The sequence below is a fragment of the Pelecanus crispus genome, chromosome 10 (genome assembly GCF_030463565.1).
Source record: "Pelecanus crispus isolate bPelCri1 chromosome 10, bPelCri1.pri, whole genome shotgun sequence".
In the NCBI taxonomy this organism is placed as follows: domain Eukaryota; kingdom Metazoa; phylum Chordata; class Aves; order Pelecaniformes; family Pelecanidae; genus Pelecanus; species Pelecanus crispus.
This window is the reverse complement of record NC_134652.1, coordinates 16,195,664-16,215,734: the sequence shown is the minus strand read 5'-3', so window position 1 is coordinate 16,215,734 and position 20,071 is coordinate 16,195,664. Positions and strand designations below refer to the sequence as shown.

Sequence of the window (20,071 nt, the reverse complement as noted above, 5' to 3'; positions counted from 1 at the left end):
CACAATGACTGTCTTTGGATTTCTAATTTGGTCCTTGGGAACCATTCCCTCTGCAGTAAGGTAGGTAGGGTGGAGAGTTTAGATGTAGACATAGGCAAAGGGAAAAGCAGGTCCTCCTTCATGGATCTGGCAATTCCACTTGTGACTTGAGCAGCAAGACTGGCTATAAACAGGTCTTCTACCTTCAGGCATGAATTAATCACTTGATGAGGCCAGAAGGAAATTCCTACCCCAGTTCTGCAGCTCTGAACTGTAGGATTTGATTCCCTGCTCTGAGATCTTGGGCATTGTTGCAGGCAGGACACCAGGCCTATGGCCAACTACTTGAGCCAGTGCTGGAGAGAGCTTGCTGGTGCAGGGAGCCTCTTGAGTGGTGGTCTCTTGATGACTGTTCCTTTTAGCAGACTTTGTTGCATTCAGAGCTCTGTCTCTTGGCTATAATGGATAGCTTCAGTCTTGTCTGTGCAATGTATTTCCCATGGTATGCATATGTTCTCAAAACTGTTTGGGGCCTTGTGGTTCTTTACTGCTTTCTGGGGGTTTTTATTGACATCGTCTTTCTGAACCCTCTCACATAAGCTGGCATCTTCTGCCTTCCTTTTGTTAAGAGGGTTCTGGTGGGTCTTAACCTAAATGTCAAACTATTGTAAGAGGAAGAACATACAGGTGTTTATCCTAAATCCTTTCCTCCTCATGGCAGTCTTGGCCCTGTCTCACTACAGATGACCGTGAGGCCAGCTCCTGCCCTTTGGATGTGTGCATGTCCAGGGCATGCTGTGGCCTTTGTACTCCTGTTCAGGCGTATTTATGACAACTTTACAAGGGCCCGAACAATCAGAGAGCGTGGGTGGGGGCTGGACACTCCAAGCGCATCAATCAGTTTCATCCCTCTGAGCCAAAGCAAAAGCAATCTTTATTTTTCCCTGGGTTGAGGGAGAATCAACAGAGACAAGAGAGAAGAATGGGAAGGAGTGAATGAGGAACCCCCTCTGCCACTGGCTAGCGGTAGCTCATTTAAACAGATGGCTTTGTTTTGATTTGGACTCTCCATGTTTTTGTCTCCCCACTAAAGGAGACCTGCAGAGCTCTGTCCAGAAAGGGAGCAATACAGCCGCCTGTTCCCACACAAGTGGGGCGAAAGGCGAGAGGCTTTGAGAATTCCCTGTTTCTTTTCCTCACCTCCCTCTTTTTCTCTTCCCCCAAGAAATCACAGTTTGAGAGAATTCCCCCCTACTCCTCCCGTTGGAAAGAAAGACAGAGAAGACATTCTTGACATTCTTTGCAGAGAAAAGGGGTTAAATGTCTGAATTTGGGGGTCACCATGTTATACAAATTGCAATCTAATCGTTTTTACAAGAACACACGTGTGCTAAGAAAAGGAGCCATGGACAAGAAAGAAAAGGGGACAGACAACCTTTTTTGTCCTATCTTCTTTTTTTTTTTTTTTTTCTTTCCCCCCAAGGTTTTGGACTATTGTCATGTCCTGTCTCTCTCCCCTCCTCACCCCCGAGAGGGAGAACATTGGTTTTATAGTTAAATTGGTTCGTAAAGCAGAAGGGCTTGGTGCCATTTCTGTTTGTTTTCCCAAATAAAAGCCCCAGCAGGGTCTCTTTTGCACCGTTGTGGCTTTATTTGAAAAAACTGGCTTTTTCCCATAGCCCAGCGTGTCAGTTTATCCTCTGAACTTAACCTTACGGGAACCCGAACAACAAAAACTCACAGGGTCCCAGAGCTGGAAAGGTAAAGAAATTGTATCTTTTTATTGGACCATTTAAAGCGTGTGTGGGCCAATTCAGAGAAAGCAGAAGAAAAGAAGGCAAAACTCCCTCTTCTGTCTCTCCCCCCACACAATCTCAAACCATCGTTGGTGTCATTCCCCCCTACTGCCTTGAGTCCCTTCAGCTGTGCTGAGGAAGCTGAGAGAGGCATTTCTCCTCAAAATCACTTATAACAGCATCTCTGAGCCATTTCACATGGAGGTGCTCCCTCAAAATTCCCCAAGCCAATCCCCCATCTCCCTGCAGGAATTAGTAGCCTTGGCTAAACACAGGGGTGGCCTTGGGGTAGGATAACTCTATGAAGAATAAGTTTGCCAAGGATCTATGCTTCTCCCTACATACATTATAGATAGATGTTGTTTGACCAAGCCTTTCCCTTCTTAGCATAAGCTGCTGCATCCCCTGGGTGCCTCAGCTGCTGTTGCGAAGTGCCTGGAAGAGACAACAGCTTAGCTCTGCCCTTTGGTTTTGGTGTTCTCTCCAAATTGGATGACAGAAGCTGTGCAGATGCTGTGCTCTGGATAATTATTTTTAAATGGGTTTTGTTTCCTTTCTCTGTTTGATACTCAGCACAAATATCCCACTGTTTTGAACTGAACGGTGCTCTTTCCACTTTTTTTTTTTAAGTAAATACTTCCCAACTGGCTTGTTGCAAGTAGTTATTGGGGCTAAAATATTGGTTTAGAGCTCTGCTTGGTTTCTGAATAGTCACCTGCTTATGTGCAATGGCTTCTCCTCTTTGATGGATGATCACGGTTCACAGATGAGGTTTCCAGAGCGAATGAGTATGTCCTCAATTTCGCACATCTCTGTTTTCAGCAGATGTTCTGAATTCAGCAGTTTCCTAGAATTTGCATATTTGTATCATATCAATTTTAGTGAATTGGGGTCACCAAAAATTGAGGGGGGTGGGGTGGAGAAAAGTGTTTATTGTTTCATTCCAGCTTTTGGAGTGTAGTTCATGTATATCGGAGACAGCTGGCCAAGACCTGCAGCAAATGGGCAGGGTGCAGGGAGGGAGGTGCAGGCTTCTTTTGGACTCCAGCTATCAGCAAGGTCTCAGGGAAATCCTGAGCTTTTATGGTCACACAAATAATCTCTGTGGCTTGGGAGGCTGTAAATGGCTTTAACTTGGTGACAGCAGCATCCCATGGATTATCTGGAAACCAACCATCTGGGCTCTGCCATGACTGATCTTAGTTTGTCTTCATATTGCTGGGGTGAGGACGAATACTTGCTACTGCTGGAGGGCCAGGGCATAGTGGGGAGACGGTGTGGACCTTCCGTGCTTGGTCTTGCTTGGGCTTCACACTCACTTGCTGAGTAACCTTCATAGCGCATAACAAGGACAGGGCACCCTGGCCTCTGAAGTGCTGAGGATCAGCTACCTGTTTTTTGGAAGGTGTTTGGGTGCAGAGGGTGAAAAAGGGTCCAGAAAGGAAAGGAGAAGACTGTTCCCAGCATTTGGCTGGCGCTGGTGATCTCTGCAAGCTGGTGAGAAACTTCAGATAGCTATCTGAAGTTCAAGATAGGTTCAAGATCGCTATCACATCTCTTTCTGTCCCTCAGTGAGTAGATATCTTCTGCCTGTGTAAGTTGTTAGAAAAGCATTGGTAATGTGCTGGTGTATCTGCTGCTTTTCTGTTGCCCCTTGATGGGTTATCTTGATCCTTTATGGGTTATTAAGGATTAGCTGTGGGTTTTGCTCCCTACAAAGTGGAAGCTGTTGGGGACTGGGCTTTGAGGGCAGGGAGTATTTGGGATACTGAAGACTGGACAATTTGTGGGCCCTAACTTGTGATCCCAAGGCTGGGAGATTTATGGTAGCGGAGAGTTCCTTTCTCAGCATGGGCTCAGCATGGCTGCAGGGGCATGGAGCCCGGCGTGGTGGTAGCTGGTCCAGAGACACCTTAACTTGCTGAAAAATGGGGCAGATATTAGTCATGTTCTGCTTTATTGATTTAAGTGTGCCCATGCCAGAACTCTTAGGTCTTTTGGTTTGTGTGCCCAGTGTACAGCACAGTATGATTTTCCCCTGGTGTCAGATTATAAGTGCTTCACTGTAGCAACTAATGTGTTGTTTCTGTAAACTGGTAAAGGACTGCTGCTGTATGCAGGGGCTGGACCTCCCAGTTGAAAGCTGCTTTGGCTGACATGTTCTTGGGGCAGGAGGGTTGAACTGATTAACAAACCAGCAAAGCAAGGTTTGCTTTGCTGCAGTAACTTGCAAGTATCTGTGCTCCTTTCCTGCTTACAGGGAGAAGCTAATCCTTCCTGCCCCCTGCCCCCCCCCCCGCTTTTTTTTTTTCTTTTCTTTCTTTTTTGTTGCCTAGGCTGGAAAGGGAAGTGGAGGGAGAAAAACAGGTGTGACTGCTGGGATGCTTGGGTACCACTGCAGTGAGGTGTGAAGGCATGGAGAAACACCGGCAGTGAGGCACCTGGGTTGTGTTCAGTGCTGCAAAGGAAGCCCTGAAAGCAGGAATCCAGACTCTCTGGTTTCTCCTGTCCCTTTGATGCTGAAATTTTTCACTTGGAGACATCACCAGGCTACCATTAAAAATGGCTGCCATCTTGCAGCACTGCAGACTGAGGTCTGGTCTGGGAGATGGAAGACAAGCCTTAACGTGGCCAGGCTCGCTCTGGGTGTGATGGGTGCTTGTTTAGAGGTGGGAGGTTCTGAGGAGATCTGCTGTGACCTGTTTCAAGCACCTGAGAGGAGGGAGAGGGCTGGTCCCAGTCAGTAAAAGATCCCTAGATGTTCTTCTGCATCCTGCTACCTTTGCTCAGCACAGTGCTCCTCTCCCCCTGAGCTCACTTAGTCCTTTACATATTAAAGGTGTATTTGCAGGGAAAATGGTGGAGGGGAAATAACACAAACAGGCTTCAGCTAGCTAGCAGGAGATATTCACCACATGTGCTCCTGGGCTGCGTGGCTCATGTGCAGCTACCCGTCCCGGTTTCCTCTCCCTAAGTGCCAAGTGCCCAGAGCACCAGTCCAGGGGGTACCCTATGAAACAAACAAAAAAAAGCAGTAGCGTGCAGGAGAGGGGAGAGAGGGGTCTAAGCTGCTGGTGCGGCCTAGGGCTCACTGAGATAGCTCATCTCCTGTGAGTAACACCCTGCTCCTGCCTGAGCAACTGGCAGAGGACTCTGCAGGTGAGGCAGTCTGGCTCTTTATGCATCTCACAGGTAGTCCAAGGGCTCTTGTTTGGGAGAGCAGCTGACTCCTCCTCATACATCCGTTGTGTGTCTTACAACTCTGGGCCACACATACGTAACTGGTAGGATGAAGAAGGTTGTGTGGAAGCCTTGACAAGGGTTGTGTACATGTCCTTCTGTCCTGCGGGCTTTGCAGAACGGCAGATGGAGGGGATCTGTGTGCTTGGAGGGGCAGGGGAGTGCCAGAGCTCAGAGATGCCCATCCATGTCGCACTCCATGGTGGAGCTGAGGACCCATCTGCCCCAGCCAAACGCCACAGCTCTTGCTCGCAGTGCTCAGACTGCAAATGTTTCAACCTCTCGACCTGCACACAGGTGCAGAGTTGCTGCTGGGTTGGTTTGCAAGTAAACTTCCAAGGGTTAATGTATTGTGAGAAGGTTGCAAAGGGCTGAAGCCTGGAATCCCCTCGATCTCTTGCCTGGAGAAACACAAAGTCCAATAAGCCAGCACCCCTGGATTCGTGTTGGGGGGGGATTAATTCATGCACTTGATGTTAAAGCTTGTCCAAGAGGTTTGCACGGGGGGGCCATTGCTAGGGCTGGTTGGCCTCTCTAAATGGTTGCTAGGGCCCTGGCATCAAGGGCCAATGTAGCTGCCCACAGCCACGGTCACGGAGGGAATTACACAGCCACAAAGAAATTGTTATTCTACATAATCTGCTCTTTGGAGAGTGACTGTGGGGAAACAGGCTGGCCCCAGCATGCCGCCAGCTCTGTGATCATAGAAGCGTGCTGGCTGCAAAGATCGGCCAGGGCTCGCCTTCTGATCTGGGGACACCAGGGCTCGAGGCGCTAATCTGCTTTATCAGCAATTTCTCTCTCCTGACACAAAGGTGTTTACTTGTTTTAACATCTCCCGGGACTCTATTTCTCCTTTTGTGTGGTCTTTATCCCCCGACGAGGGCTTTAGCCCAGATTACAGACAGAATTAAGGCATTTGGCGATGTGCCTCAGAACTGTGTGATGCTGGATCAAGGAGCAGAAAGTAACAAAATAATGGGGGGAGATGCTGGGAGTGACCCCACTGTGGGATCCGTGCTGTCGGCTTTCAGGACCGCTTCATTGTCCTGAGAACCAAGAGCCTGTTGGAGAGGGGTGGCCGTGTGGCAGGGTTTGAAAAGCAGGTGCTTCAAGGTTTATTGTGTCCGGCATTTTTGATTTAGAGGGTGTGAGGAGGAGGAAGAAAAGGAGGGTTTGCAATAGGTGGCCATTTCAAGCAGCTGGAGCAGATTGTCCCCTCCATTCCCAAGAGTCTGCCATGGCTGGGTGTTGCTGGCTGCTGGGGCAGGTGGAGTGATAACTGGGGATGGGCTGTGCTATGTGCCTCATGCAATTTCATATGGCCCAGGGAAGGGGCTCAAGCTCGTTCTTGTGGTCTGGCAGGGTGGGCCCTCACCAGGCACCATCCTCCTGGTTGAGCTGCACATGAACAAGCAGCAGCAGAGTGGTACAGCCACAAAGCATCTGGCTTAGAGCTTCACGGAGATCTTGCTTTTGCTCTTTCACAGCAAGCAAGGAATTAAAAAGGAGGGGGGAAGCTAGCCTTTGGAAAGTCATCTCCAGAGCAGCCCTGGGGTGGTTGCTCTTGACCTGTCATGTTCAACCCCAGATATGGTGTTTGCAGTATGCAGTATAACTGGAGGGGGTTGAGGAGAGCAGCCATGGCGGACTGGGTCAGGAGAGTCTGATTTGCCTGTGGATCTGAGCTGTGTGTCAAAGATACTGGGGAAATACCCCAGTGGGCAGTATTTTGAAGGACTGGGTCTGGGATGGGATGGGATTGACCAGGTAAGTGGCTGTTGCAGATTATCTGGAGTTTGACGAAGTTGAGAATTGTCTCCTATGGAAATGGAGCCCCATCATTCTGAGTACTAGTCACTTCTCCCAAGGAAAATGATCCTGTTCTAGTGGGGGTCAGCTGTGCCTGTTCCTTGGCTCTTCCTCTTACAGCTGTGACTCCTGCTGGTCACCCTCCATGACAGTTAGTGGCCCAACCGGTAGCAGAAGCTGGGGCGGGGAGAGGAAAACCGTGCAGGTTTTTGCATTCTGTTAAATCACAGAAATGAGATCTAGGAGACTTCTGTGACACCATCTCTGCTCTGGCCAGGTGAACTGGAAGGGCACTTTTGCTCTGAATGACTCTTCCCCTGTTGTGTTTCGTTGCAGTGGTCAGCTGTTGACCTGTTTAGGGACTGACTTCCACCGTGGAGCTGGAGTCCTTGATGTCTTCTATGAAACGCCCTCCCTTCTCCTTTCTTGTGGGTATGACACCTACATCCGCTACTGGGACATACGGACCAGCACCAGGTGAGCCTACCCTGCTGCCCTCAGGGGCCTGCGTGAGGCTCCCGGGCAATCCTTGTGCAGTGTCTGTGGACTTGCCTGCAGCTGAATTAGCTCCTTCAAGCAAATTGGGCCTCAGCTCCAGTGGTGGAGGAGTGGAGGCTCAGCCCCGCTCTGGTTTATGTTGCCCTTGCAGGAAGTGCGTCCAGGAGTGGGAAGAGCCCCATGACAGTGCCCTGTACTGCATAAGGAGTGATAAGAACCATATGATTGCCAGCGGCTCTTCTTACTACGGCGTGGTGCGCCTCTGGGATAAGCGGCAGACCCAGTGCCTGCAGGTGAGGGCTGGCCAGAGGCCAGGCAGCAGCAGAGTTTCTGAGCTGTTCTCTGACAGCCCAGTGCCTGCGTCTCTTTGGAAGAAGAGAGAGAGGCTGCTGGGCTGTCTTTGGGGTGAGCCCACCATGGGGAACCTAACCTATATGATGCAGGGAAAAGCCTGCTTTGCTCAGGCGTCTCAGCCTTTGGGTCTGTAACACAGCTTGGGGTCTTTGGGCAGACCTCTTCTTTGAAAGGTTGATTCTCCTGTTTTCTTGCAGAGCTTTCACCTGTCCTCACCCACCAGCAGCCCAGTGTACTGCCTCCGTTTCAGTACCACCCATCTGTACGCTGCCCTGGCATCAGCCCTGCACGTCCTAGACTTCACGGCCCAGTGAGGGGCACCACAGCTGCTTCTGGTCACCCCAACTCAGCAGAGTTGACACTTGGCTCAGGGAATCGCAGGGCAGGAGAGGTGAGAATGGCCCCCAAGGCTTCTGAAGGGATTTTTTGCCTGCCAGAAAGCTACATTGAAGAGTGCACAAAGGGCCAGACTTTCTCAACCTCACCTGCCCATTAGTGGAAATAAAGGCCGACTGTCCTTTACCCTTTTTATTTTGTGCAAGTCAGGGTTTGTTTAATTAACTGTGTTCTTTTTTTCTTTTTTTTTTTCTTTTTTCTGTGGATACAGCATTTGAGGGGCAAGTTGAGCCAGGATGCCCTGTCAGCTGTGTGTGCTGGTCAGGTTGAGATCAGCCAAGCTCTGAGCCATGTGAAGCAAGTCTAGGCTGTGTGTGGGGTGGACTGATTTGGTGGAAGGGAAAGGTGCCTGGAGCAGGGCCCACCTTTCACCTGCGTTTGCTCTCCTGACATCTGCTTGTGTTGTCCTTCGCAGCCAAGAGCAAGAACCAAGCTAAAAGGCAGAGCCAGCCCTGCTTTCAGTGTATGCCTCCCCAAGCTGGCCATCAGGTCGGGCTGTGCACTTGGCAGGGCTGAAGTGGTCGCATTTTGCTAAATAAAACTCTGAAGGGAAACAAAAGAGACTGTATGTTTTGTTTCAAGTTCCAAAGGGGCTGCAATGTTACCTGCTGATTGTGGAGGCCTGGCTGGGTGGAGGAGGTTGGGCCTATTTTCAGACTCTGTCTACATGTCTAATAGATCTCTCTCCCTGGCTAAACCCTGTGACACTGCTACATTGAAGGCAGTTCCTGGGATTTTGGATCTCATGTCACTTGTTCAAGCAAGAAATCGAGAAGTAGGATCTGCAACTCGCTTGCTGCCTGTATAATGAAGCAGCAAACTGGACTAAGTGCAAACACCAAGGCCTTGATGTGGTTTACTGGGATCCTGTAGGCACATCTAAGTGGGCTCCGCTCCTTTTTGTCAGCCTTCTGAACCCGAGCTGGTTCTCAGAACACCATAGCTTTCAGCGTGCTCTGTGCTGTCTGGATGAATGTGGATGTCTGTGGATGAATGTACTGTGGGTGAATTGCGGGCAGTGTCAGCATCTGGTCCTCTTTGGGGAAGGAGGCTGTGAGTTTGGGTATCCTGGGTAGGTAAAGGAGCGGTTTTGTATCACAAACTGGGAGCGCTTCTAGGGCAAAGCACACAGCATGGTCCTTTGTTAGAATTTAATAGGTAATTTCCACTGTCATGAAGCTGCTCTTCCCTCGTGATGCACAAAAATTGGAAGAGGATGTTTGCTGGCGTCCTTGCCTGAGCAGGGAGGGAGTGGAACCAACAAGCTCCTCACCTGCTTGAAGGCAGCCCTCTGTTCCCAGTGGATGTGAGGCAGCAGCTCAGGGTGCAAAGTAATTTAAAAGCACGGCTTTGCCGCAGGATCACATTCTCATGAGGATGTTTCCAGCACAGCTCCCTGTCACAGTTCCTGATCTGTGCCTGTTCCTCTACTGCCACTCATGCCTGCTTGCTGCCAGCTCCCTTGCAGCTACCGTGGTGCTGCATACTCTCCTTGTGTAAGTGGCAGAGTTGATGTCTAAGTGCCCCAAGCAATGATCTACTGCTGTAAAAAGGTGCCATGGCTGGAATAATCCTCCATCAGCTCAGAGCTGTAGTTCCCAAAGGCTGCTAGCCCAAGACAATGATTCGGGGGGGGGGACGGGGACACCTATACTGAGCTGTTGCTGAAAAGATGGTGCTTTGCGTCAGGGGTTGCTAAATGCTGCTGTTGTATTGCTTGGAGCGCTTTGGGCTCTGCATGAGGAGAGCTTTAGGTAAGTAATTAGGCACGAGGTAGAAGACCAGAGAGAGCGAGCTGGCAGAGCTTGGGGGGGTGGTGGGGTGAGGTCTGTTTTTTCTCAGGTCCTGGTGTGTTACAAGTCCTTTAATGAAATTGGGAGGGGAGGGATGGAGATATTAAACGTCTTTGGCAGTGTCTCTTGGGGACACTGCCAAAGAGGGAAAGGTTGTGAAAGAACTGGAGTAACTGTGAGGTGGGAGGAGAGGTTCTTTATTGCACTGGGACTTGGGCAAGGCCCAGAGTAGGAATGAGTGTGTCAGCTGAGCAGGTGAACAAGTATCACTGGTGCAGGTGATGACTCCTGTGACAGCCCTTCCTGCAACGTTGCTGCTGCCAGTCCCTTCCTGCAGCCCATGTTGGTGGGTCCTGCGCTCTTGTAGCTGCTTTTAGGTTCTTCCTGGCTGAAGCCAGGAGCAGAGCTGCAGCCATGGTGGTGCCAGCACTGGTGGGTAGACAGGCGCACCTTTGCATCTTGGGTGACATTGGGGAAATGGGGAAGCTGCAAGTGGGGCTGGCATGCTGGCTCTGATGAGCTCTGCCAGTTGATGGTGCCTTCGTTGTCTTGGGAGGACTATGCAGGTGGCTCCTGGAGCCACCCAGCAGTGAGGCTCTAACTGGGGATGCCACCCAGGCTCTAATAATGAGTTTTCATGGTCTGAAAGCAGCCCTCATCAGGGGAGCTATGCTGGGAGCCCATGACCTGCTCACTTCAAAGTAGGTTTTGTTTGGGCAGGAGCCATTCAAATATGAACTGGGAAGGAAGGACATGCAGAAATGTAAGCACAGGGATGGCTGGTGCAGGGTAGAGGCAGCGGCTGGTTGGAGGGCGGGTTGCTAAAGCAGCAGCACTGCTGGGGTTGTCCCGATGCACAGGGTGCTGTCTGTGCGGCGAGGTTTGTGACGGGCCATGCTCGTGCCTTCACAAAAGGAGTGTGCTACTGCTACTCCCGAGCTGGCCAGTGGCCCGTCACCCCTTGCCCCTCCGTGCCATGCAAATGAAGGCAGCTGCATTTTGGTTCCTGCGCTCTGCACGGCCGCCTGTGCTCTGCACGTCATGTTGCGCATGGCTGGCGGTAAGGAAGCATTTGGGTGTCCTCCCCTTCACCCTATTTCATAGGCTGCGCCCGTTCAGGTCTAAGCATTGATGCGGTTTGCAGAGAAGCCAGAGTCGCCAGAGCATCAGTCTAACTGCACAGAGGACCGTGCACAACAGCGCAGGAGGAGAGTGGCTTCCAAGCACATCCCAGACAGGTAACGGGTGTGAGGACGGGGAATCTTGTTTTCCAAATGTTACTGCCTTCAGCAATGGTGGCAGACAGAGGGAATTCCCAAGGGGAACTATCCAGCTTTCATGTCGCTTCTGCTCATGGAGGATGGGGAGAGGGCTGCTGGCTGTGGCGCACTTCCTTTGCATGCTGCAGCTTCCTGGAACTCATAGGAGGATCATAAATGTCTGCGTAAATCAGCAGACCAGGCAGTAAAGAGGTCGACCGCCCTGCCGTCTCCCTGGGCCTGCAAAGATTCCTCCAAACGGCTCTATTAACAACAGGACTAATTTTTATTAGAAAAGGTAAAATAAATACCGTGAAGCTATGCCAGAGAGCTGCCCCCCACCTCAGCCTCTTAGCAGCCACTGCCTACTGGGTCTTACAATCACCATCCCCATTGTTAGCTGCCTTTATCTTCTTCAGCTCCTTCTGCAGCTGCTCTTCTGCAGCCAGGATCTCCTTCGGCTTCTGGTACTGTAGGACAGAGAGAAATGCGCTTAGCACTCCTGTTCAGCCTCTGCTCCGCAGACCAGCTGGGGCCAGGCGCTACCAGCGCAGCTGGGCCCCCCCTGCCAAGGGAGGCCTTTCTGTTACCAGCTACTTCCGAAGCCTGTTTGGAGGTGGTGCCATCACGCTAGGGACATTTGCCAAGATCTGGAGTGTCTTTTACAGCACAAGTAAAACTTCCCAGCTGGATGTGCGGTCCTGGCCCCCGCCAACCCCTCTGGAATATCGTGGCAAGCTGTGTCATGCAGATCCCTGGTGTGCTCACTGATTGTATGCTCACATGTGTTTTTTATATATATAAAATATGCATTTTTTTTTTTTAAAGCAGACAGAGCAGCAAGAGTTGCAGTTCCTCTGTCCTCCCTTCAGAGCCCCCTCACCCAGCTGCAGTTTAGTGGTGGATGCAGGTGTTTTTGGCAAGGGTTTGGCCCATAGCAAACAGAAGATCAGAAGGACTCAGGGTGCTCCTCTTGGCCTATTTCCTCTGCATGTGCACCCCCAGCTCTGCTGCAAGGTTTCCCTCGGAGGGCATGCTCACTGGGTAGCTGACTTCTAGATTTAAGATGAGCACCTGCTGCTCAAAAGCATCTGTCTGCCTCTGTCTGCTCCCTGCAACAACAGGTAAGTGCCCATTTTGCCAGTCTCTCACTTCCACCGTGTGTGTTGAAGTGTGTCCTCTCTGGCAGAAACCAGCAGGTGATTTTTTTTTTTTTGTGTTGTTTTTTTTTTTTAAGAATGCAAGACCTCTAAGTGCAGCAGGTCCTTGGACTCTTAACACTTATGCTCTGAGGCAAGAGAAACTTGCTGTCACTGAGAGTGGAGGCTTGCTCAGGCCTGAAGGAGGGGATACATGGAAAACGGGGCACGACAGACACTTTTCCACCTGCAAGTCACCTTAAGCAGCAAGCAGGGCCCCTCCTGTGGCCTGGGCTGTCCTGGCTAGTGTCAGCATGCCCAGTGTAATCTGAAACTCCCACTGACTGTGTGACAGAGAAGGGGGCTCATCAGTGACCCTCAGCAGATCTCCCTGCTCTGCCTCATTTCCCCACGTGTAAGAATTTTAACTTCTTTGTGGACATACAGAGAAGGGCAAAGTGCTGTTCTGCGTGGCTAAAACCTCACCGTGATGATCAGGGTGTTGTTGGCATGGGTGAAGCTCAGGGCAGCTGCATCCAAGGGGAGCTGGTATCGGTCCAGGTCAGGAATAGAAAACTTTTTGTAGTACCTACAAACAAGAAAGGAGACAGAAATGAGGAAGTTGGGGTTCCTATTCCCCCGCTAGCTGTGCTGAGCTACAGGGTGCTGTTCTACAAGGTGTAGATGAGGACAACAGACTACTTAGGGTTGGCAGGAGGACTCTGTGCCATGTTGTGTGCCTGCTGGTGCCTCCAGGCTGGCAGAAGCACTGGAAAAAAACCTCCAAACTGGATATCAGAGCTGGCAAAGGCCTGAAGGGCTTCGGTGTGTATGCTTGGGCTTGGTCCCTCCAGCTTGCCCTTGAGTAGCACCAGACGTGGTTAGGGACAGACTATTCAGCTCTACCAAGAGGTTTTATCTTTGTCAAGAGGTGTCCCTTGTCTTTGTCCCTGCTCATGGCCTCTCATTCCCTCCAAGTACCAGCTTCCATTAGCTCTTGTCAAAACAGCTGTCAAAGCCCTTGTGCCCTGTGACTTACTTTCCTGAGTGATGCACCGTTTTGTGTTACAGTCCTTCTTAAACCCCTCTTTTTGGCCTCTTGCTGTGCTTCCTAGAGCACTTCCTGCTTTGGTGGCACGGTGGTGCTTAGGCATACCCCTGGGCACAGAGCTCCAGGTGTAGCTGCCCACAGTCACCTGAGCCTCTGCTCTGCAGCATCTCCATGCAGCCCCCATGGTGGCTGTAAGTGCTCCTCTGCACCCCCAGCTCCCCTGGCTGCTCTTTGCCTGTCTCTATCCCAGTTTCCCGATCACCTCTCACATCCAAGCAGAGGAGAGAGAGCTTTTTGCCAGCTCCTTATCCAGCCTGTGTTGCTCCACCGACCAAACCTTGGGCTTTGCTCAGTATGAAGGAAAAGGGATATGTTTCAGGTAGAACTGGAGCAGTTATAAGCTGTCTAGGCAGCTAAGAGACTTCCTAAGACTTTTGGACCAGAACCTTGTAGACCTGTGTCTGTGTGCGTTTGCCTGAGACCTTTCTTCCTTGGCATGGCTTTCCCTGCATCTGTTGGTTCTCTCTGGGGCTGCAGCAAACACACTAGTTGGTGGTCCTATGCCTGTGTAGAGGCATGGTTGGGTTCTTAATCTCTTCCAGCACGCTCATGGGCAATCCTCTCCAAGGAATTGGCCTGTAGCTGGTACTGAGGTGCCTGGAGCAGAGCGGGAACAGGCAGAGGCTGCCATGCCATAAGAGGTTCTTCTCCATTCTGCTGGCTGTGTGTGAAGCTTGGCCTCTCTAGCTACCTCTGCCCAAATTGCAGTTTATTTTCCAAATCACGGTGAAAACAGCTACAAAGGGCAAATGGCTCTCCTGGTGCAGTGGGAGGAATGTACGCAGCTTGTTACCGCAGGGCTCAAACCGTTCTGTGTTGTCACTGCTGTCGGTATTTGGAAAAGGTGGCAGACATGGATAATAAGGGAGATGTCAAAGGTTAAACAGCAGAGATTAGATGAACACAAAGACATGTTAAGGAAGTGTTAACTTCTTACCGATTAGACAAAAAAAAAAAAAGCAGTACACAGAAAAACCCACTGTTTCAAAGGGCCTTGGGAGTCATCAATGAAACAGCAGCATTCTGCTGCCCCAGGACTAAGGAGAAGGAGAGAAGAATGGCTTTGGCTGGCCTCAAACTAAAATCTGTGACAAGATCAAAGGAAACCAGATCTGCCTGGCCACCCCCTCCTCCTCCTAACATTACCACTGCCTCTCGCTACAATAATTGAATCAGGTTTGGCGTTTGGGGAGGTGGCTTTCTGGGTTTGTTTTTAGAATTTAGTTTAATGGATTTATTTTACAGCACGAGGTTTTAAGCAAATCCCACTTGAGCAGCCCTTGCTGTGGCCAGAGGGAACGGGAGTGACTGGTGGAAGTGAAGAGCTCCTGTCTGGGCTGGGGAGGTAGCTGATGGGTGGTTATCCCTGCCGAGGCAGGCAGATTCTCTGCCCTCGCCTCTCACCTCATGGCCAAGGGCAGTATTGCACTCAGAGCCCGGGTCCTGGCCTGAGATCCACAGTGCGTATGTGAAGTCACCTCTATTATTTTCCTACTGGAAACCCACTTTTTGTCAGCCTGTAGGGAAAACTGCTACTGGTATGCTGAGAATTTAGAGCTGAGCCACTCAGTAGTGACTTGGCAACCCATCCCATTGCTTATGCCTCTGGCTGGCGGTCAGCACAGCTCTGTTGCTCAGAAGCAGCGTGGCTGACTTCCAAGGGCTGGAGAAGCTCCGAGGCTTCCTTTCTCTCCCGTAGTGATGTGCACGCTCTCTCTGTGGACTCCATGCCTTTGTTGCTATCTTGGAATTAGTCGCTGAGTGGTGCCTTGCCCTGGCGGAGACCCAGGAGAAATGATATAAGATATCCTGGAGCCTGTACTAAGTGTTCTGGTGCTGGAGTCTGTCCCTGCTCCCTACTGACAGCAAAGTCATTCTTGCCCCCAGTGAGAAGACTTTCAGCTTTAATTCCAAAAGTCCTTAACTTTCATTTGCAGGCCACGAGCCACTGTCAGGTTCTTCAACTCTCTGACGCTAGCCTACGAGTGTGTAGGTGTCACCTGCTTGTGGGGGACTACTGTTTTCCTGGGAGTGGTACAAAGAAGCTTGAAGTCAGGTAGGGCATGGGTGAAGCCTCAGTGGTACATTATAACGTTACAGCACCTACGCAGGCAAGGAAGTACCCACATACACAGTACTGTTAGTAGGATTGGGAGTAGATAAGCCTGTCTGTGATAGTATGTGGTTGGACTTAGGCTCACATACGCCCTTCCTGTCCTAGCTCCATGTTTATCCATGTGCGACTGATGGGAATCTCATTCATCTTTGCTACACAGGTCCCCCTACTAAGGTGCCACTCTTCTGTGAATCCCTCTGCGTGCATTTAGGCCAGCATCTTTCTGTATTAGAACTGTAATTGCTTGCTGTTTTCATGGGGTAGACTCCCCCTTCCTCCTTTCTAGCTTCCTCCTGCTTTTGAGCGTCCAGGTGTGCTCATGTGCAGAGCTCAAACATCCCCTTGCCACGGCCTCTGACATGGGAAACCCGTGCCTGAACACTTGCGGGTTCTGCAATCTGAAAGGTGTTCAGCAGCCAAAGTGGAGCAGTTCTTTGCCAACAGCACCACCTACAGCCAGCTGCACAGAGCGGCTTAAAGAGAGCAGGGGGCAGATTGGGAAACACCGGGGTTGATTTTACCCATGAATCTGATCCTTCTCTGTTCTGCAGCAATGTTGGGGAGGGAAAGCAAGCAGAGAGCAGCCTGCCCAGCTTTCCATACTGGTGTATTATCCCAGTTTGTAAATAGCTTTCACTTATCTTCCAATATCCTCTGTTGTTCTCCTAATCCTCATTCCTTGCTATCGCTTCCCAATACTACTGCTCATCCTGGCTTACCTCACTGAGGTTGTAAATGCTTTGGGGCACAGTGTGTGTCTCATTCCATGAGAGATGCCATGTACTGGCACAGTATAAGATGATGCTTAAAAGCCTTTTCTTTTTTTAACTCACATCTCAAATTTCTTTTGGCAGAATATTGTGATGCTTCCTTTCCAGATTCAGTCTGCCTTTTTTTCCTTGCTACCTCCAGATCATGTCATTGGCATTGTGACTACAGGGAGATCTGGCTGCCTGGGTGCCTGTGACTTTGCTGTACCTGTTGAATCCTGCAGCTCCATGCATTCTGAGATACAATGACTAGATCAAAGTATTGTGGTCAGAGGGAGAAAACAGGATGCTCTAGCTTCAAAAGGTCTGCAAGGCTCTTTATTTTTCTAAGGCAGCGACATTTGACAGGGAAAGAACAGAGCAAACACTGTGCTTCTGGAACCGTGAGATAAGTTTGCAAAGGCCAGCGCAGAGCTTGAGGGGCTCTACCGTAAACATGTCCGGGGCAGTCGGGAGTGGAAATTGGACAGCAGGAGACATGCAGCTGTGAGACGGGGCCCCCCAGCCCCTGGACACTAGGGATCAAAGGCAAAAGAGGACAACCCCCCTGTGCAATCACTAGCCTGCCCTCTGTGCCAGCCCACCCCAAGGGACTCTCAGCACTGGCAGTGCTGTCCTTACTGACTTCTTGTTGGTGGTCCGGATGACACAGCAGCGCTGCTCCTTCTCCACGGAGACGCTGTAGACCTCCTTCGGGTAGGGCAGGTTACGGATCCGCCACTGGAAGCTGCTCAGGGTATCCTTCCTCATGAAGACAGGCTACAGCAAACAAGTACCTTTAGCAAGGCTCCTCCAGCCGTCTCCTCTCCTCCCTGTCCCCTTCTTCCTGTACTACCTTGAGAGGCTCCCCATGGGAGTAGCTCTTCCTTCACACTGGAGCATTAGGAAGTAAGTCAAGAAACTGCCTGAGCATCACTTTCCTAGAGCTAGCACTGCTCTACCTTTACCCAGGGCACTGCCTACCCTGCTTGTAGGAGGCTGAAAGTGTTCACCAAGGGAGTCTTGCACTACAGGGTTACAGGGAAACTGGGCCTCTTCCTCACAGGCAACCGAATATGAGCTCTGCCTACCCTATAGACCTGCTGGATTCAGTCCTGGCTCTGCCCCAATTTGCTGTGCAGGGCTGTGCTTGCATTTCAGGTCTGTAGAAAAGACGATGAGAGACTAAAACCTCTGCCCTCTAAGCTAGTGGGACGTGAAAATGAAACAGGTAGCGCTGTGTTAAGGAGCAGCCTGCTACGCACTGCCTGTGTCAGCCTTTCGTTGTCATCACCTCTGCTTTCCATCCACTGACTTGTCCTGGCACTGCCCTTCCTTTCAGCCTACTTTTTTGGAAGCCAGGATAGTAGCTGGCCAACACAGCAGTGCAGTTTCTCTACTTAATGAAACTACAAATCTCTTGAAGACCCCAAAAGAACCTAAGCTGTGCCCTCTTTCTACCCAGCCCCGCACCTTTGGGAGGATTTGTAGCAGAGTGCTGGGCAGGTTAAGGCTGTCTCTTGGGGCTGTGAGTGATCTGCGGTCTACTGACTACTGCTGCAAGCACAAGTCTAAGTAGTTTTAGGTGCAATCGTGCCTGCAGACCCTTACTTACATTGGAGCTGCTTTCCTTTATGAGCTCTGATTCCAGTGCTCCCAGGAGCAGTGAGGTTGGCTCTCCCACTTCAACCTGCCACTTGCCAGAGCCCCCAAGGGTGTTCTTCTCTCGCCATTTTCTACCTGTGGAAGGGAGAAGGGTTTTCATTATTCTGCTGTATAAGAACTCCAGCAAATGACTGCCAAAGCTGCCCAGCACACTGAGATGATATGAAGATATGCATCTTAATTCCAGTCATTTCCATTTTGGTGTGAGTGGATCTGTTAGCTGACCTATTGCTGAAATCAGAAATTCTGTATCAAGTCTCTCCTTTTTGCTACTTGGTGCTGAAGCCATGGTAGGGTTGCAACAGGTGCCGTGCCGCAGCTGATGTGGTTTTGGACAAGATCCATAACCGACACCTTGCTTGTTTGTGGTTGCAGAAGCCACCAAAAAGCATATTTCACCCCAGCATGTGCTACAGACTCAGTGCCTGGCTATGCAAAATGACAATCCCATTTAGTTTGTCCAAGTCTGTTGGTACAGATGAGCTGTTTGGGAGAGATCCTGGGCTAAAGCAAGGTCTGCTATGCCACGGAAGTCAGAGCGCCCTGGGCCCAAACTGAACCATACTTATGTCCCTACAACATTCAACTACAGGCATACCTATCTCCCAGAATATTTAGGGGCGATTTGTTCCTTACCAGGAGGTCCCTCTCAACACCCCAGTCCTGCGAGTGCAGACCCGCTGCCATGCGCACCACAGTTCTGCCCTGACCCACGTCTGCTGGGGGCCAGCTGAGAGCACCACTTACTCACTAACTGACCGGTCTTCACGTCATACTCTTCGGCCATCTCCTTCCCATCTTCAAACAGGTAGTGGATCTTCCGCTTCCCTAGAGGCAAGGCAGGTGGTGAGGGTAAATAGGAATACACCTATCCCTGGGTGTATGGCCCCGTCCCGCTGTCTGGGGCCGCGTCCCCGGCCCAGCGCCCTTTGAGCTGGGGCCCTGTCCCGGGTGCAGGGCCGCCCCCGGGAGCGCTCCGTCCCCCCGCCCGCTCGCTGCAGGGTCACCCCAAAACACGTCGGGGGGGAGGGAGGGGGCTATCCCGTCTCGCCGCCGCCGTTACCGTCCTGCATCAGCGCTGTCTTGCTGGCAGCCCGCAGCCTCTCCAGCCAGCTCGGCACCGCCATGGCGGTCGGGCCCCGTCGCCACGGCAACGCGGACACTTCCGGCCGCTACCCGGAAGCACTTCCCGCCGCTGCGGCTGCGGCCCCTAGGTGAGAGCGGCCCCGGGGCCCATTTCCCCCTTCCCCGCGCCCCGTCTGGTTTGGGGGGGCCCTTCCCCTCCTCGGGGCTGGGGTCGCGGGGGGCTCCGGCTGCTCCCCCGCTGGTGTAGGGGGTCCCGGCCCTCTCGCCGCCCCTCCTCAGGCCGGGGCAAGGGGGGCCCCGCCTTCCTGCCGGTCCTCGGGCCCAGCCGCGGGGTCTCGGGGGAGCGGTTCCTGCCCCGAGGGTGTGGGTGCCGCTAGTCCTGGGGCGAGCCGGCTTGGTGGCGTTGGAGCCTTCACGGCCTGAGGATGCTGGCAAGGCGAGCTTGGTGCCCGGCGTGGGTGTTTTGTCTTAGACGAGTTAAAATGCTACCTGGAAAAAGGCTCTTCCGAGCCCTGGAAAGGACTTAGGTGCCTAGAAGCTTGGGGAGTTTTGGTGTGGTGGTGGTTTTTTTGTCCAACAGAAAGTGTTACTGTTTTCAGAGGTCTTTTTTTGGCAAAAATGTCCTGAAAACAGAAATGCTTTTGTGAAGCTGAGTTTTAGAAATGGAGCAGGGTTTCTTCTCCCCTGAAGCTGAACTCTTCCTTGCAGAAGGAATTCCAGCTCGGGGTTGATCTTCTAGAGGATTGTGTTTAATGCTTGGATGAGAAGGTGGCCGTAGGGAGACGACACGGCCAGGTGGGACCATTTTCAGCTCTTCCAGGCTTAGGGTGTTAGGTTTGCGCTGGCTTGTGTGTGAGAAACCTCTAAGCAAAACACAAAGTGCGGCGCAGAGAGGAAAACAAATTGGCATTGACTTAATGCTGCCGGGTGGAAGGGGCTGTTGGGATATGCCGCAATTTGGGGGTTTATTTGGGCTATGGAAAACTGAACTTGTGGTAGCCTGAGCCAGTAGTTAAAGCTCCGAAGTTTGCTTTTGCAAGGCTTATGATGGTAAAGCTACAGTTGTACCCGTATTGAA

At 51.4% G+C, this 20,071-nt stretch overlaps 3 protein-coding genes across 5 annotated transcripts in view; 2 read left to right on the top strand and 1 right to left on the bottom strand.

The window, feature by feature from the left end:
- FBXW4 (F-box and WD repeat domain containing 4) overlaps nucleotides 1-8,618 on the top strand; it is a 62,202-nt gene extending 53,584 nt beyond the window's left edge. Inside the window, exons 7-9 of the mRNA XM_075717666.1 lie at nucleotides 7,164-7,304; nucleotides 7,477-7,618; nucleotides 7,877-8,618. Coding sequence (XP_075573781.1) covers nucleotides 7,164-7,304; nucleotides 7,477-7,618; nucleotides 7,877-7,993 — 400 coding nt within the window. The 3' untranslated portion in view covers nucleotides 7,994-8,618. The remainder of the gene's footprint in view (nucleotides 1-7,163; nucleotides 7,305-7,476; nucleotides 7,619-7,876) is intronic.
- The window catches only part of OGA (O-GlcNAcase), a 457,590-nt gene that overhangs the window by 134,158 nt on the left and 303,361 nt on the right, over nucleotides 1-20,071 (top strand). The window lies entirely within an intron of this gene.
- On the bottom strand, nucleotides 11,458-19,034 carry DPCD (deleted in primary ciliary dyskinesia homolog (mouse)). 3 transcript variants are annotated; one of them, XM_075717642.1, is made up of 7 exons: nucleotides 18,971-19,034; nucleotides 18,655-18,735; nucleotides 17,858-17,982; nucleotides 16,889-17,022; nucleotides 15,102-15,108; nucleotides 12,753-12,812; nucleotides 11,458-11,597 (listed from the first exon to the last, which is right to left on the bottom strand). In XM_075717642.1, exons 1-7 carry the CDS (start codon nucleotides 19,032-19,034, stop codon nucleotides 11,493-11,495), a joined length of 576 nt encoding a protein of 191 aa, XP_075573757.1. In that variant the 3' UTR covers nucleotides 11,458-11,492. The 3 variants fall into 3 exon arrangements, with proteins under 3 accessions (XP_075573757.1, XP_075573756.1, XP_075573755.1); XM_075717641.1 differs by lacking the exon at nucleotides 15,102-15,108 and having other exon boundaries at nucleotides 12,753-12,855; nucleotides 18,655-18,753; XM_075717640.1 differs by lacking the exon at nucleotides 15,102-15,108 and having other exon boundaries at nucleotides 12,753-12,855.

What these genes read in the sequence shown, in the direction of transcription:
- DPCD (XM_075717641.1), bottom strand. Translation starts at nt 19,034, where the DNA reads ATGGCGGTGCCGAGCTGGCTGGAGAGGCTGCGGGCTGCCAGCAAGACA. An exon ending in GACAGCGCTGATGCAGGACG is followed by an intron (nt 18,754 to 18,970) that starts GTAACGGCGGCG and finishes ATTTACCCTCAC; the next exon opens with CACCTGCCTTGCCTCTAGGG. An exon ending in GAAGACCGGTCAGTTAGTGA is followed by an intron (nt 17,983 to 18,654) that starts GTAAGTGGTGCT and finishes TCCCTTCCACAG; the next exon opens with GTAGAAAATGGCGAGAGAAG.